At 40.9% G+C, this 16,697-nt stretch overlaps 1 protein-coding gene across 4 annotated transcripts in view; it reads right to left on the bottom strand.

Moving 5' to 3' along the window:
- The window catches only part of CD226 (CD226 molecule), a 104,184-nt gene that overhangs the window by 30,299 nt on the left and 57,188 nt on the right, over positions 1-16,697 (bottom strand). For all 4 annotated transcript variants that reach the window (XM_008013813.3, XM_008013812.3, XM_037987991.2 and 1 more), the window contains one exon: positions 2,861-3,205. In XM_008013813.3, coding sequence (XP_008012004.3) covers positions 2,861-3,205 — 345 coding nt within the window. The remainder of the gene's footprint in view (positions 1-2,860; positions 3,206-16,697) is intronic.

The following is a 16,697-nucleotide window of genomic DNA, read 5'->3' as shown; positions in this document are numbered from 1 at the left end:
TGTAGGCAGGTAGGAGTCAGGGGAAGGGCCCCTCTCTGTGTGTTGTGTCTGTGTGTGTGTGTGTGTGTGTGTGTGTGTGTGTGTGTGTGTGTGTGTATGAATATAAGAGTCCTAAAAATTTCTCTTTTAGATCCAATGCTACGTGCTATAAAAGAAGTTGTTGAGAACTAACGAAAGTATGTACAGCAATTTATAAAATCTGTGACAATCACCTTTCCCTTGGCAGTTGAAATAAATTAAATCTGTTCCACATCTTATATCTGTCTCTCTGCTTTAATCTCATTGATTTTTGACCAAAGAGCCTCAAGACTTGAAAGAATCAAATTGCACCAGAGAAAACACAAATGATCTGTTTTACTTTGCATCTAAGTTTTTATATTCAATCTTTCACTTATAAAAATTGAAAAAAGGAATTAAACAGAAAAGTACAATCAATGGCTGTCATCTTCTGTCAATGATAACTTTTGACTAATGGATACAAGGTCCAGTTGACATTCTTTCAATCTGTCAACTGAATGTCAAAAAGCCATTTGCAACTGTTCAAAACACATGGACACTAACAATACTGGCCATTACATTTAGTCATCTGCATTTCATTGGCAGATTTTGACACTTTATAATTTACATGCAAAGAAATAGTTTTGTGCAAGAAAGTTAGTCATCTTTGGACAGATGAATGACATTTTTTACTAATCAGTAAGAGTTAAATAACCATATCTCCTAAAATTCTGTTACCTTCATTTTCTTTATAATTTAAGATATTTACAATTACTTTTTCAGCATATAATGGACAAGATCTTATATGTGTTTGAAAATGATTCTTTATGACATTTTTCTGAATAAAACATTTTCTTGCCTTGGTCTCTAAAAAAAAAAGGTCAGTCTCTGTTTTCACTGTTTCCTTTTCCTGAGAGTTTCAAAAAATACTTCCGTAATGCAAGGGTTTTTTAAGTAAGAAATATTTTTTGTCTGTGTCTGAAGGAACAGAGTCAACATTTAAAATGAGGAGTCTCTGCTAATTTTTCCTCCCCCAAATATTTCACCAACCACTCATCATTTTCATTAAATTCTAAGTTCAATGTATGTCTCACCACAGTTCCTACCCCTTTAAGAGGAACAAGGGAGGCTTGATGTGGTCCAGGGTGATTGTGTATGAAAAGACACTATCCCCTGAAAATGCTCTCTTTATTATACACAGAGCTATAGTGGAGGCTTCTGTTTATACGAAACCTTTTCTTCTTCATTTTCAACACAGGAAGAAGTATCAGTTTACAATATGAGCAGAGTCTATAAAGGGACAGCCAAAGCCTGGCAAGCGTTGGCTCGACAAGTCTAACATAAGTCAAAGGTAAATGAACTGGCTGAAAGCATGTGGAAGGGAGGAGGGAAGGGAGAAAAGAAAAGGGAAGGGGACAGAGTGAAAGAAGGAAGGAAGGGCAGGAAAGATGGAAGAGAGGGAGGGAGAAAGGGAGGAAACTGTAATACAGCCCTCTACACAGAACTCTGTATGGACCTCTATATTTGTACTTCTGTAAATGAAAAAATTAAAAAACACTTTTTCTCACAATCATACAAAGTGGATCTAGGTTTTGTGGGGGCCGGAATCTTACACAATTTAGGGCTTCATTGTGACAAAAGAGACAAATGCCTAATATACAAATAGTGCAGTGCCTTGGAAAGGGAAAGGGGCCTGCTCAGGTGGGTGGGTGGGTCAGTGGGAGGGAGGGAGGGAGGGAGGGGTGAGGAAGAGAGGGGGAGAGGAGAGGAGGGGAGGGGAGGGGAAGGTGAAGGGAAGAGAGGAAGGGAGGGGAGGGAGGAAGGAAAGGAAGAAGGGAGAACAAAGTAAAAGGTAAAAACAAATTATTTTCTCTTCCTTGTCCCGACAGGGAGGAAGCTGGCCCGGGGAAGAGCTGGGAGAGCCTGGGAGGGCCTTCCTCCCTCTCAACTGTAACACAGGCCTCTACACAGACCTCTACATGGGTCTTTCTGTATTAGCACTTCTGTAAGTGAAAGAAATTAGTTTTTCTCATAGTCATGCAAAGTGGATCTGGGTTTTGCAGGTCCTGAAACACAATGCAGGGCTTCATTGTGACAAAAAAGACAAATGCCTAACACACAAATAGGGGGGTGCCTTAGGAGGAGGCCTGCTCAGGTGGAAGCTCCAAAGGCCAATTTCACCAGCACAGAGATTATACTCAGTCATGGTCGCCAAATATCGAAGTCAGTGGTTCTTAGAGTGTGTTTGGGGGTCCCTGAGGATCCCTGTGTCCCTTTCAGAGATCTGCAAGGTTAAACCTATTTTCCTAGTAATATTAAGATGCAACATCAGTCTGTTTCCGCATCCACATCTGAAAAAAACTGAGAGAAAAAAAGGCTCCAGTCTGGCAAACTGGCAACCGCATTCTTAAACGCCTGTTGAATTGCACTCAACACAGACCTGACTCAGCCATATCAACCCAGCACTGTCTTGTTATTGCTGGGGTACGTGGGGATTCTAATACCTTATCACCACCATCAAAAATGTTCACGTAATTGGGAAGATAGGAGTTCTACAGCCGAAACATGAAGGTGGGCAATACCATATGTTTTTCAGCCCTTTGCTGATTTCTTTTTCAGTTTCAGGATGGTGACAGATAAGAAAATTGGAAAGATTTTAACACTGGATCTGAGATTGATGAATTCACAGGATAAATAAATACTAAATACTAGAATAATGGCCAGTTCACCTTATTCAGCCATTTAAAAAAATGTTGACTATGCACATACAATGAACATGTTTACCATAAATAAAAACAGAGACCAGCCCACAGGGTTGGCTTTTTCCATGTGTGGCACTGGAAGACGTCTGGTGCTTACTCACCCTCGGCTACGGTCAATCTCATCACGAAGGTTTCGTTTTCTCCTGCGCTGGCCTGCAAGTGGCAGCGGTAAAGCCCCGAGTCTGAGGCCGTGACATTGGGGACGACGATGAAGCTCCAGCTTCCGTGGCTGCAGTTGCTCACTATCTGTCGTGGGAACTTGGAGGTGAAATTTCTGCCGTGGACCAAGTCACAGTAAGTTAAGAGGTCGATCTGACGGGGCTGGATCTTTTCCCACCTCACTTCCTGCACAGGCCACGTCATCTGAGGCTGACAGGTGAGTGTGATATTTTTTCCAGGTTCCGAGACAATGTGCCTATTTGGTGGCACAGCTGCCTCAAAACCATCTGAAAAGAAGAAGTGAATGATTAGATCCAGGTTGTCAAATTTTGGGACACCCAAACCTAATCATGAAAATGACTGGTGACATTACCTAACACAGTTTCTTCCATTGTGAATGACCTATTTATACCACATTTTTATAAGAGAAAGCATTTTTTTTTTAAGTCCGGGAGATAAATAGAAAAGAGGATATGACTGTTCACACATAGCTCTGTAAGTGTTACTCGGTTACCCATATAGTGAGAAACACAGCCAAAACCCCTGGTGCTTTTCTTGGTACTGATCATATCAAGAGGCTGAATTTGACAGAGACTGTTACGCAATAATGCCGGGCTGGCATCTCTGACACTGACCTAGAGTATCAAATGTTCAGGTTATAATCATTCTGGCTAAGATTTTGACAGTCGTGAAAAAGATACCCAATCATTCTCACTGAATACACACATGATCTCGCTCTTCAGATATACAAGTTTGTCTTACATGTGGGTAGAGTGGGGCCCCACATGTGGTATCAATTCTTGATACCATGAAAGTCCCTCAGTATTCTCCCACCTTCCTGACACCATTTCTGGAACTCCTAGCACAAAGTACTCAGTAATTGTCACCAAATATCTAAGTCAGTTGTCCTGAGAGTGTGTTTGGGGGCCCTCGGCATCTCTGTGGCCCTTTAGGGGATACACAAGGTCTAATCTATTTTCCTAGTGATATCTAAGATGAAATTCCCCCTCTTCATTCCAGTTCTATCACAAGTATACAGTAGATATTTCCAGAAGCTCCGCCAGCTAGTGGTATGTGTGCTTGAAATGTCTTAAATTTTGTTCAAGATTAATTTCTAACACAGTAAACATGACAGATATGACCTACATAAACAAACACTCCTGAGGGCCTTCAATAATTTTTAAAAGAGCATAAAGGGGTCTTGAGACCACAAAGTTTGGGAACGTGATCTAAAGAATAAACTGCGGTAATTATTTCTCAAAATGTAAGACAACCCAGCAAGGTAATAAGCGGATCCATTCATTAGTGATGAACACCTTCTTTCATCTGATAGCATCACTAATGCCAACAAATTCTGACCTGCTGTTTCAGTACAGAGGGAGGCCTGGGCAGTAATGATGTCACAGTGCTCTCTGGCACTAAGGGAGAAATGTAAAAAGTGGAAAGTCATCTGTCACTTCAACAACATGACAGTTTCACTCAGGGCTGGCCCAGGAGCCATTGTCTTGGCATACAAACAAAAGAATAAAGAAATAGAGAAAGAGAGAAAGGAATGAGGGAAGGAGAAAAAAGAGAGAAAAAGAAAAAAGGGAGGGAGGAAGAAAAAAGAAAGGAAGGAAAGGAAACAGAGAATCAAAAAAGAGCTGTCACATTTCAAAAGAGAGAATGAAAGCAAGTCTAAAGTGCAGTCAGATTTGCTGTCTATTGAACTAGAATATCATGTTCATCTACGATAGTTCAGCTGCACCAAAAAGTAGCTTCTCATCTTCAGCATGCGGTTCCATGTGTCAAAATGTTGTAAAGAGAAAACCACAGCACTCCAGTTTTCTCCACTGTACAACCATTTACCAAAGGTAGCACTTTACCCACATAATATGCACCCGGAAAACATTTCATCTCTAAGTAATAAAGCAACATAAGAAAAGGGGAAGAAAGAGAAGGAAAGGAAGAAAAATCATTAAGAAAAGGGAAAAAAGGAAATAAAAACTTAAAAGAAATAAAAGGAAATTTTAAAATTAAAACAGGGAAAGGAAGATGTGAGAAAAGAAATGAGTGACAACATAAAATCAGACACTAGCACGCTATATGGAGAAATGAAGGAACATAAAAGAAATGAAAAAAAGGAGGAGAAATCAACTTTCACGTGAGCCCTTCTGACCCCTGAGAAGTAAAAGGCAGTGTGGATGCGTGTCCTCAGTGCTCACACGCACACTGTTTTGTGTTTTTCTTCTTCTCCTGTCTGGATGCCGCCCCGCCCAATCTCAGGAACTTCCTTTGTCTGCCTATCTAACCATAACCACGCTCTCAGGCCCCTGTGAACCTGCTGACTTGGGTTGAAACAGGGGTCTTCTCATAGCTGTATCTGCATTTTCACAAAGGACAATGCAGGAAGCAATAGGGAGAATTCTAGAGGGGATGCAGCTGTCTTTGGGGAGCAAAATGCAAGGAGGTTACAGCAGAGGCTCCATGTGAGGACCCAGACCTGCCTCTCAATAGACTCAGCCTAGAGCCGAAAGAAGCTGTTCCCAACCCTAGAGCCAGGTGGTTCAGAAGCTCAGAGTAGCCCCTGATTAACCTTTCCTGACAAACAGAGTAATTGGTTGGTGTTAGATGAAAATCAAGACCTATACGAGGTCAGCCAAACCTGCCTTGCCTCAGATTTTGCTTGTGGCTTCTCAGACCACAGGCTCCTCCTACACAGCTCAGTGGAAGGCAGCTCAAACTGACCTTGAAAAGAACTGCCAGGAAGAGCCCACACAAACAAGAGAACCCTGGGATCCTGATGAACTTGGAATTGGAAAGTGGGTTCACATAAAACAGAGACCAAGATGTCGTAGTTAATTGGGAAGAAAAAAGTTTGATTCCAATAAAAAAAATAAAAATAATGAAAACCAGTTTATTCTTATATGTAACTATGTATTCATACTTAGAATAAACATTGAATAGACTCTGTTGTTTTTCCACGATTTTTGTTGCAGGATATCATGATGAAAAAATATTCTCTATTTTCTATGTGGCTTCTCTGGCTTGACCACAAATCATCCTTGGAAATTATTTCAGTGCTTCATCACTTTTCCAACCACCGCTCATGCCCTGGGTACCCCAAACATTGCTGGGTACATCTTCACATCATGCCAGTGCCCCTGCCCACCAGCACCTCCCTGGCTACTGACCTGTCCTCCTCACCATCCTCACTGGTCAACAGCTCTGCCTGCAGTTTGAGCAGCTCTGCAAAATCCCTCACCAACGTCACAAAACCCTGAGTCTTTTACCATCAGCTTCATAAACCCAAGCCTTTGTAAAGCTAGACCTTTTTACACTACTCTGTACTTAGCACCTAGACCATGCTTGGCATAAAGTAGAGAAGTCAATCAATATTTTTTGGATAAAAAATTTGCCAACCTAAAGAATGGGAGGAAATATTTGTAAACTACACATCTGACAAAGGTCTAATATCCAGCATCTATAAGGAATTTAAACAAATTTACAAGAGGAAAACAACCCCATTAAAAAGTGGGTAAAGGACATGAACAGACACTTCTCAAAAGAAGACATATACGTGGCCAACAAGCATATGACAAAAAGCTCAGTATTACTCATCATTAGAGAAAGGCAAAGCAAAACCACAATAAGACACCATCTCATATCAGTCAGAATGGCTATTACTAAAAAGGCAAAAAATTACAGACGCTGGTGAGGTTGCAGAGAGAAGGGAACACTTACACACTGTTGGTGGGAGTGTAAATTAGTTCAACCATTGTGGAAAGCAGTATGGCAATTCCTCAAAGAGATAAAAGCAGAACTACCATTTGACCCAGCAATCCCATTCCTGGGCATATACCGAGAGGAATATAAATCATCCCACTATAAAGACACATATGTATATGAATGTTCATTGCAGCACTAATCACAATAGCAAAGACATGGAATCAACCTAAATATCCATCAATGACAGATGGGATAAAGAAAATGTGTTACATATTCATCATGGAATACTATGCAGCCATAAAAAAGAATGAGATATTATCTTTTGTGGGAACATGGATGCAGCTGGAGGCTGTTATCCTCAGCAAACTAATGCAGGAACTGAAAATCAAATACCACATGTTCTCACTTCTAAATGGGAGCTAAATGGTAAGAACTTATGAACATAAAGAAGGAAACAACACACACTGGGGTCTACTTGGGAGTGAAGGGTGGTAGGAGGGAGAGAAGCAGAAAAGGTAACTATTGGATACTAAGCTTAATACCTGGGTGATGAAACCGTGTGTACAATGAACCCCTGTGACACGTATTTACCCATGTAACAAACCTTCACATGTACCCACAAATCTAAAACAAAAGTTTTTAAAATTTTTTTTAACAAAATAAAATAAAACTGTATTTTTGACTTTAAACACTTGAAAAAACTAATTTGCAATTCACTTTGCACTCAATGTGCAATGTATTTTTATTGATTTTGGGGGAGATTTATGTCTATAATAACCCTAATATTAAGAAACATATTTAAAATAGTATTAATCATGCCTAAACGAATTGATAGGTGTAGGCAACAATCCTCAGTGTCTGCAAATTCACAAATGCCATTTATGTTTCCACAATACCACCTTGGAAGTTGTAGCCTTGTCAAAATAATCAAACCTGATGCTAGTCAAGCCTCCAAATCTAACCACCAACTTACAGAACTACAAAGAGCAGAGAAACGTGTTAAATGCCACCATGGGAAAGCAGCCCATGGGAATATGAAAAACTCAAGGTGACAACAACAACAAAAAAATGAAAGGTGGAGAGGAAGAAACCTACAGGTTAAAAGGGAGGTAAGAGACATATTACACAGTAACAATGTATGGAACTTGAAAAGGAAAAATTCATAGAACTGGAGAAATGCAAAGTAAACATTCAATAATTTTAAGAAATTATTGCTGTTTTGTGAGGTGTGAAGGTAATGATGGCATCATGTTTATGTTAAAAAGAAGACTCATCTTTTGAGATTCAGGCTAAAGTATTTATAGACGAGATGACTTAACAGCTAGAATTTGCTTCAAATTAATCAAGGGAAAGAGAGAGTGTGAGAAATAGAGAACAATAACACTGACCCAAACTTGATAGTCGGTGAAGTTGTATAGTGGTCACATGGGAACTGATTATACTATTCTTTCTATTTTTGTATATGTTTGAAACTTCCATTAAAAAAGCTTTAAAAGTATTTGTTTGTACAAGATTTGAGAAGCAAGAGAACGAACCTAAACTAAAGTCCCTGCTTGAGAAATGTACTTCACACACCAAATCGCTAATCCTAACAATAATATCCAATCAGTATTAATGTGCCTGTTTCACAGTTGAAAAAAATATATATATTGAAGTAGCTTTCCCAAAGAGGTGAGCTGGCAAAGAGCACCATCAGAAATGCAACAAACTAATTTGATTTTAAAGCTCATACATTTTTCATGCCAGAACACCACAAACTCTAAACTCTCTCCTATATCTTTAACCTCCAGTTCTAAACGAACTCCTCTCTCTCACACCTCTAAACAGGATCTTTCTCCCACTCCTGAAAACCAACTTTGGACCTTTTGGTGCCATCCAGTCCTTGTTTCTTCTTCCCTATTCATTCAAGATTCCAGGAGTGGGTTCCCATCCTGCTCAGCCTCCTCCTTTCCGATGTGTGCTTTGACACAATCAAGCATCCATTTCCACTCTTCTACCAAGACTGCAAATGTCATCAGTGTTCTTGACCTGAATGCTGGATGTCCAGCCCTCCTGGAAATACTCTACTCCTTGGCTTCTGTGACATTGCACTTGCCTGCTTCTCCTCTCTCCTTTCTGATCTCCCTCCACTATCTCCTTCATGCTTTCTCTTCTTCTGCTTGTCCTTAAAAAAAAAATGTGCGTTGTGCCCCCAGGAGTCCACTACCCTTCCCTGTCTACTCCCCATCGCTGACTGAGCCTATCTACTCTCCTTGTTCAACCATCTCTTAGGTTCAGATCAAGTGCAAGTCAATAGTGTCTGCTCAGTCAGACCTCTCCCCAGGGTTTCTAGAGCACGAGACAATAACTTGTTCTTACGATGCTTCAAATAGACTAAAAATTAAACATCCCAGCATTGCCCTAAGCCATCTGCAGGAGCACTATTATTACACTAGCTAATTAGAAATGATGATAGTAGTAGTTCCAGTAGCTTCACGTATTCCCAACTGTGCCTAGACTATGAATATGCTCAATTAAGAACTTTTCTACAAACTCTTAATAGTCACCCAAATAAATGCAAAATGAAATGTTGACTGCGTGATGACTAAGGAGGTCTCCTAAAGTGCCTGAGATAAAGCTCTCAAAAATAAACAAGCAAAAGAAATAGAAACACAGATTCCCAGTTACAAGCAAGCAACGAAGTCCAGAAAGTGGGAAAATGGCACTTTTGAAGCTCATAGGGCATGCGGTGTGGGAGGATGTACTGAAGACAGAAGGAGAAACACAGACACAAAAGGCAGAATTTCCCAAGGATGCCTCTGCTTCCCTCATAGTTCTGGCTGTGACAGCTAAAACATGAAAAAGACAGTCGTGGTGGACACTAAACTGAGCTGTCAGGCAGCTTCAAGCAGAATAGAAACAGAAGCCTCTTACCTAGAACGCATCAGCATTCCCAGAAAGAGGCACCACGCAAGTTCCTGCCTACACTGTAGCCTCCCTGTGTGCATTCATTTCAAACATAGACAGCAATGACAGTATTGGATGGCATTTCTCTAAAAAGTTGCAATGTTCCCAGATGGCCAAGTTTGGGGACGTTACGGGTGGAATTGTGTCCCCCAGAATTCCTATGGTGAAGTCCTAACCTCCGGTACCTTACAACCTGATCTGAGAGGTTACAACCTGATCTAAGAGGTTACAACCTGATCTGAAATAGGGCTGTTGCCGATGCACGTAGTTGACATGAAGTTGTCCTGGAATAGGGTGGCCTCTAATCCAATATAACTGTGTCCTTATAAAAAGGGGAAATTCTGACACAGGGATGAATAGAAGCAGAACGCCATGTGAAGATGAAGCCACAGACTGAGTTGATGCTTCCATGGGCCAAGGAAGGCCAAAAATTGCCAGAAACTGCCAGAAGTTAGGCGAGACCGCTCCTTGCAACCCCCAGAGGGAACCAACCCTGCTGACACCTTCACTTCGGACTTCAAACTGCAAGACAACACATTTCTGTTAAGTCACCCAGCTTTTGGTATCGCGTGCCAGCAGCTCTAGGACACTAATGGGGAGTAAGGACCATCAGGACGACATCTTGGGTACAGTCTGGGCCTCACCAGCGCCCATCAGAAGCAGCAAGTCCACCCTGTTCGGGAAATCTGCCATCTTCGCAACACCACTTCCCATGCATCGCCATTTTCTGTCTTTCAACTAAAGTGCAGATAAAAGGGAAAGGACCAAACAAGATAAAAAATAAGCTAAAAGATTGCTTAACTGAAAGGTACAGATAAAGTGGGAAGAACGAGTTACAATAAAGAGATAAAAACTCAACCCGACAAAGCCATCACGAAGGAAAGCCAGGCACAGCCATTTGTTGAAATAAAAATAATAAAGGGACTAGATTCAGGCTGCATGTCCTGCATGGCAAATCAGGATTCAGTCCAGAAAATCCATATTAAGAGAAGATTTGCAGTATGTCCAAAAAGCGATTCCCCTGTCTCAGCACTGAGCAGCAAAGGACTCGCAATGCAAGCCCCGGCAGGTTTGTGATTCAAATTACCCAGGAGTCAAAGCAGCTGCTGAGGCCACCAGCCTCCCCAGCTTCAGAGTCCAGGCTGCCTCCAGGGGCAGCTTCAAGGAGCTCCAGAAACTTGAGATTGGCTACCTGAAAGGTAACCATGGTGTAATGTTTGTTCAGGTTCTAAGTGTTAAAAAATACTTTCAATCTCTCCACCATGGTACAATGAGAACGATGCTTTTTATTATAGTCGGTATCATAAAGTTTGCTGAAGCACGTCGAAAAGTCAAACTTTTGAGCCATTCTGTAGTTTCTCTCAACCAGAAAAATTACTGACTAATGGGATATAAACAACAACAACAAAAATTGATAATACAACCCAAGAGCATTGGCCCCCCAGGTTAGACAATTTCATGTAGACCTTCTGCATGGCAGGGTTTTAACAGAAAAAGATATCAAGAGATGAACACTATCTCTAATGATTCTCTACTAGAACATGGATTGTTAGTGATGGTCCCTAGAGACTACATTAAGCATTGTGTCCCATAGAGTTAAAAATATTTTCAGTATATTTTAAAAGTAAAATAATAAGCCTTGAACGAGTCCTTACTAAGTGCCAGCATTAAATGCATTATATAAACTAGCGCATTTAGTCCCCACAGATAAGTCACCCAGCTGCAAATGGCAGGACACGCTCACCCAGGCAGGGGGTCTAGGGAGCTACTCTCAAACCCGCCCTGAGAAGGGACTCCAGTGACAGCCAGTTTTCTTTTCCAGCCTGCAATGGGGCAGGATCTCAGACACACGATCAGCTCCAAGGACGCCTCTGCTCCTAGATAGCTTGTTTTCGGGTGCCTTAACTCTTATAATTAGAAATCAATTTCTGTACTTGTCCTTGTTAAAATGCATATAACATTTTCAATTCCTGGCAGGCACCAGCACATTAGCGTGAAATTGTCCATTAGATTGTTTTCCAAGTAGAAAGCAAGGAAGATGTTTCCCACAGGAGAGTGGCCAGCAGTAGACCTGCTGTGGCAAAGGAGAGAGAGGAAAGCCCAGAGCTAGCGTTGTCCCTGCCCAGGTGAGTGCACCGCGGGGCAGAGGGCAGACAAGGAGAGTGAGTGGAAGTGCCGGATTGGTGGAAGACTCGTGCAGCAAGATGGACTGCAAACCAGAGGCGGTGAAATTTTGCCTCATTTATTTTTCCTTCCTTTATTCATTCGACATCCATTTCTTCATCCACAAGGATTACTGGGTATAAATGAAACACAGACTGGGTTAGGGGAGAGACACACAAGCAGGTAATTGCCGTGAAAAGACGACAATTCCTCCAAAGAACAAAGTGATGAAAACACAAACAGAGCCTTTAGAAATTCCCCACTGAGGCCCTGATGGCAGCTGCAGAGACCGAAAGAGATGGAGCTGTGAGTTTCAGAAGCAGCTATTGCCTGATGGTGCTCACAAGGTCTGTCAAAGATTCTCTCACCAAACACAAGGGTATTTGCCAGAAGAAAATCTATTTAGGACTCCAAACTTCAGCAGTTCAATTGCATAAGCTTGATGCCTTTAAAGCATCTACTCCAGGTTCAATTTCCTTGCTCTTCTCACATTTTCTGACCATGTCACTATTTATTTGAGTATCTATTTCATTACATTTCTTTGGTATTTCCAGATGGCTTTGGGGAGAACAAATAAGTAGCATTTGTGATGCATGACATATGAAAAATGACTAAGAACCCATTGATATAATGTTAGAAATGGGAAACCAAGAAACAGTACATGCACATCCTCACAATGTACTCTGCACATACTACATACACCTAGATGTGAACTTACATATTTTGACTTCCATTGAAAAAAAAATGTAATAAAATTAAGTTAATGACAAAACTAAGTTTTAAAACACACTGCTCAGAAAATCAGAGATTCACTATTGCTAACAGTGTGAGTGCTATCCAATTAAAATTGCTCTGAAAATTGGAAGATAATTTCTGCAAATATCTGCAGGCATAAGACATGACCTATGAAATAGAAGACATTTTCTGTAGGGAAAGGGAAACACAAGGTCCTCTGGTCTTGCTCAGCACCGCAAAAATCTCCAGTCAGGAAGAGCAACAGGACTTAACGAAAAACAAGCTAAACATTCACCCTTCCAGCTCTCTCCTGATAATCTGAATATGAGCCCTATTTTGCCTAGCAAAATATTTCATGCTATAACTGGCCGCAGTCAAGAAAGATGAGGATTTCTTGGAGGACTTCAAGTTTCAGATAATATTCATGCTTGTCGTAAGGGAAAATGGCAAATGACGAACGGGAAGAATTGAAAGATGAGATCCTTGCTTGGGTTTCTCTAAGCAGTAAGTTCCAAACATCCTGCCATGCAGGGAACTCCATGAAAGTGGAGCAGGGGCCGGGCTGGACTTGGACAGTGAGCAGATCCTCTCAAGCTCCACAGACATCCCCCGGGACCTTTTTGCCTTCTTGAAGCACCCCAGCTTCTGTGCTCTCTTCTCCCCTAACAGCCAGCACCTGCGCCTCTAGGTTGGAGCACTGCCCAGGGCAGCTGGAGCCTGCCTTGCCTGAGGTTGCACACACTGATCAAGGGAAGCCGATCCAGTGACTGATCCTGGTAAATCTGCTTTTCCCGACCAGGCAGCTTCCCTAGACTTCACTGGATCCTGTGCCCTTGCTGGATCTCTCCTTCCCTTTCCAATCCAGATTCCCTGATGGGTTTCCCTGGAAATACTTCCTAACGGGTCCTTTCCACATTTATCCTATTCTCAGGGACTGCTTCTGGTGAATGTAATCTAAGGTAGGCACAATTGTAGAACTTTACCAAATCATACTTGGAGCCTAGAATCTAAATTTCCATCAGTGTGCCTGGAGCCAGATTCCTAAATGTCTTTTTTTTTTTTTTTTTCCGGATGGAGGCTCACTCTGTTGCCCAGGCTAGAGTGCAGTGGTGGAGTCTTGACTCAGCACCTCCTGGGTTCAAGCAATTTTCCTGCCTCAGCCTCCTGAGTAGCTGGGATTACAGGCACATACCACCATACCCAGCTAAACTTTTTTGTATTTTTAGTAGAGACAGGGTTTCGCCATGTTGGCCAGGCTGGTCTCAAACACCTGGTGATTGATCCGCCCACCTCAGCCTCCCAAAGTGCTGGGATTACAGGTGTGAGCCACCGCGCCTGGCCCTCAAATGTCTTCTTGATAATACGGCCTGAGTCAATGAAAATCTCTCTCATAGAAGCGGAGGGTAGAATGGTGCTTACAGTGGCTGGGGATTGGGGGAATGAGTAGATAATGGTTAAGAAGATAAAAACCTCAGTCAGAAGACATAGGATTCTTCCTTTTTTTGAGCTCTGTCACGCAGCTTGATGAATATAAATAATAGAGTATTGCCCATTTCAAAATTTCTACAGAGTGAATTTCAAATATTCTCACCATACAAAAGTATTTGAGAGGATGGATACATGAACTAGCTTGATTTAATTATTACACATTATATTTATGAGTTATAACCTCAGTTTATGCCCTATACATTTATAGAATTATAAATTGTCAATTTACAAATTAAAAATTAATAGCAAAACAAAAATGACTCTGTCTTTGACTCTCTGTTTGGCTCTATCACTCTCTCAAGTCCCAGCTTGACCTACCTGTCTCCCAGGACTTACCCGGAGTAATCTCCCAGCCACTGAATCCTACGGCTCTCTCTTTCCACGCTTTTGTATAACTGGATATAACAAAGTACTGCACTTGCAAAACATAAACTGTCGTGTTTTCTATTTCTGTGGCTATGTCTTGCTTTTCTCAATTATGCCAAGCTCCTTGGAGGCAAAAATAATTTCTAAAATATTTGTTTGTTTCTTGTTACTCTACCATGTTTCAAACGCTTGCCAGGTAATTAATTGTAGGGTGAATTGTATTCCTTCTAATCTCAGGAAAAAACTTACATAATAGCTTGTACATACTGGATGATTAATACATACTTGAGAATTCATTTACTACATCTGTAGGAGTTAAGCACAATCTCAAAGAAATCTGCACAACAGCAAGAATGACTATTAACCGAAAGACGATGAACAAGGTTCTTAACCAAACAGAATGAAAATTTGAGATATGGTTATTAGAGGCTTCCCTACATTTTTTCAACTGGACTATTAAAATAGTTGTCAAAATGAACTCTAATTGTAGCCCCTTTTCCCTCCAATCCATATTGCATCAAAGACTATATAACGAACATAAATCTTATCAGGCTACAACTGTACTTTAAAAGGTTCAGATGTTTCCTGTTCCTACTACAGGACAAAGCACATGTTCTTTAGCAAAATCCTTTATGATTTGATTCTTGCCTTTGTCTCCAGTCGCATCTCCTACTAGAATCTGCCATATACTCCAGTTTCCCCAAGAACATGATTCAGCTTTATGATCTTGCATCAGCTATCTCTTCTCCTAGAATGCCTTCATATAATCCTTCCACTTCATTCCAAGACAACTGCTATTTATCCTACAAAATGTATCCTGTGATGCCACCTTATCCTACGATATCACTTATTCTGTGACATCACCTACTTCAAGGAAATATTTTCTTACTCATTTCAAAATAGGCTAACTACTCCCTCCTCTGTTTTACCTCTACGTTCTATTGTGGTTTTTCTTATTTGTTGTCATTTCTTCCTGCCCTAAGAAGCTATCCACTCCTTAAAGACATTGTGCCTTCAATATGTCTAATCTTAGCAAAATGCCAGGCACATTAGGTCGCCCAATAATTCTGGGGGGACTAAATGGACGAGAAAACATCCCAAAGATGATGTGTTGTAAATTTAGTGAATGATAACAGGAACTCAGAGCAATATTTTCCAGTCCAGGCCCTACGTGGGTTTGGGTCTCCATTCCCACATTGGCTAGATGGAAACCTACACAGGAGCTTTCCCTCCTGGTGCCACACACCCCGAGCATCAGCCAGCACTGCAAATTTATGGTTTTAATACCTTCTCTCCAAAGAGCTCCAGGTGCTTTTCAAACCACAGAAAGATCAACAGTATTTCTCACAACCCCCTGAGGCTGAAATTATTTCGTTCAAATCATAATGAAGTTAAAATGAAAAATATAACAATATTTAAAAACCAGTGTGAATACAGCTATTAGCAGGGATAGTTGTAATCATCAGATCAATTCAGAAAAGCAAGTAGTCCAGAAAAGAGACAGAAAAAAACTAACAGCAAGAGGGAAACAAGAGTGTCCATGTTATTTATTTTGGATTCACAGTGAAATTTGGGAGTTAAAGGAGATAATAATACACATATTCAGCATTTAATTTGTGTTCTTTATACATCAGAGGAAATGTCCGAAATTAATCCTAGGCACCAATGGTTTTTTAAAGCATTATATATGTGAAGATGACTACCAAGCATTAGTTGAAATAGTGAATATTGGAAAGAATCTAAATGTCCAGAAACTTAATGAGGTGAAGCAAACTATGAAAAGCAAAGATCAGTCTATCAGTATTGGAAATGCTTATGACATAATGTACAGAAAAAAAATCAATTACATGTATGTACACTTCGCTAACAGTCAAAACATGTGTGCTCTGAATGAGAGTTGAACAGGAAATGGGAAGAGGAAACAGAAGAACGGCATTTTTCATTTATTTCTGAACTTTTTTCATTTATTTCTTTTATGCATTTTAAAATTCCTGTAAATGTTGTTTTGATACTCTTGGTGCATTGTGTTAGTAGTTTTCTAAAGGAGGCAGCCCTGTGAGGATGGGCACACCTTGGAGACTTGAGTCCAAAGACCAGAACACAGAAAGGAAAAAGAGGAACTTCACTTCACAGTGGAAAAACGTGGCAAACACACCTTAACCACGTGATGGAGACCAACATCCCAGTGACGCTGCGTGGATATCAGGTACCCCTTGATATGATGTGATGAGAAGGCGTTTGTGACTATGGTATTCTTTCCAAAATTCCATATTCCCAGTCTAATCATGAGTGATACATCAGACAAACCCTAATTGGGAGATGCTCTGCAGGATACTGGGCTAGTATTCCTCAGGATCCCCAGGGTCGTGAAAA

Source organism: Chlorocebus sabaeus, chromosome 18 (genome assembly GCF_047675955.1).
Source record: "Chlorocebus sabaeus isolate Y175 chromosome 18, mChlSab1.0.hap1, whole genome shotgun sequence".
Lineage (NCBI taxonomy): Eukaryota > Metazoa > Chordata > Mammalia > Primates > Cercopithecidae > Chlorocebus > Chlorocebus sabaeus.
The sequence above is the reverse complement of the archived record's forward strand: the minus strand, read 5'-3'. Positions and strand labels throughout refer to the sequence as shown.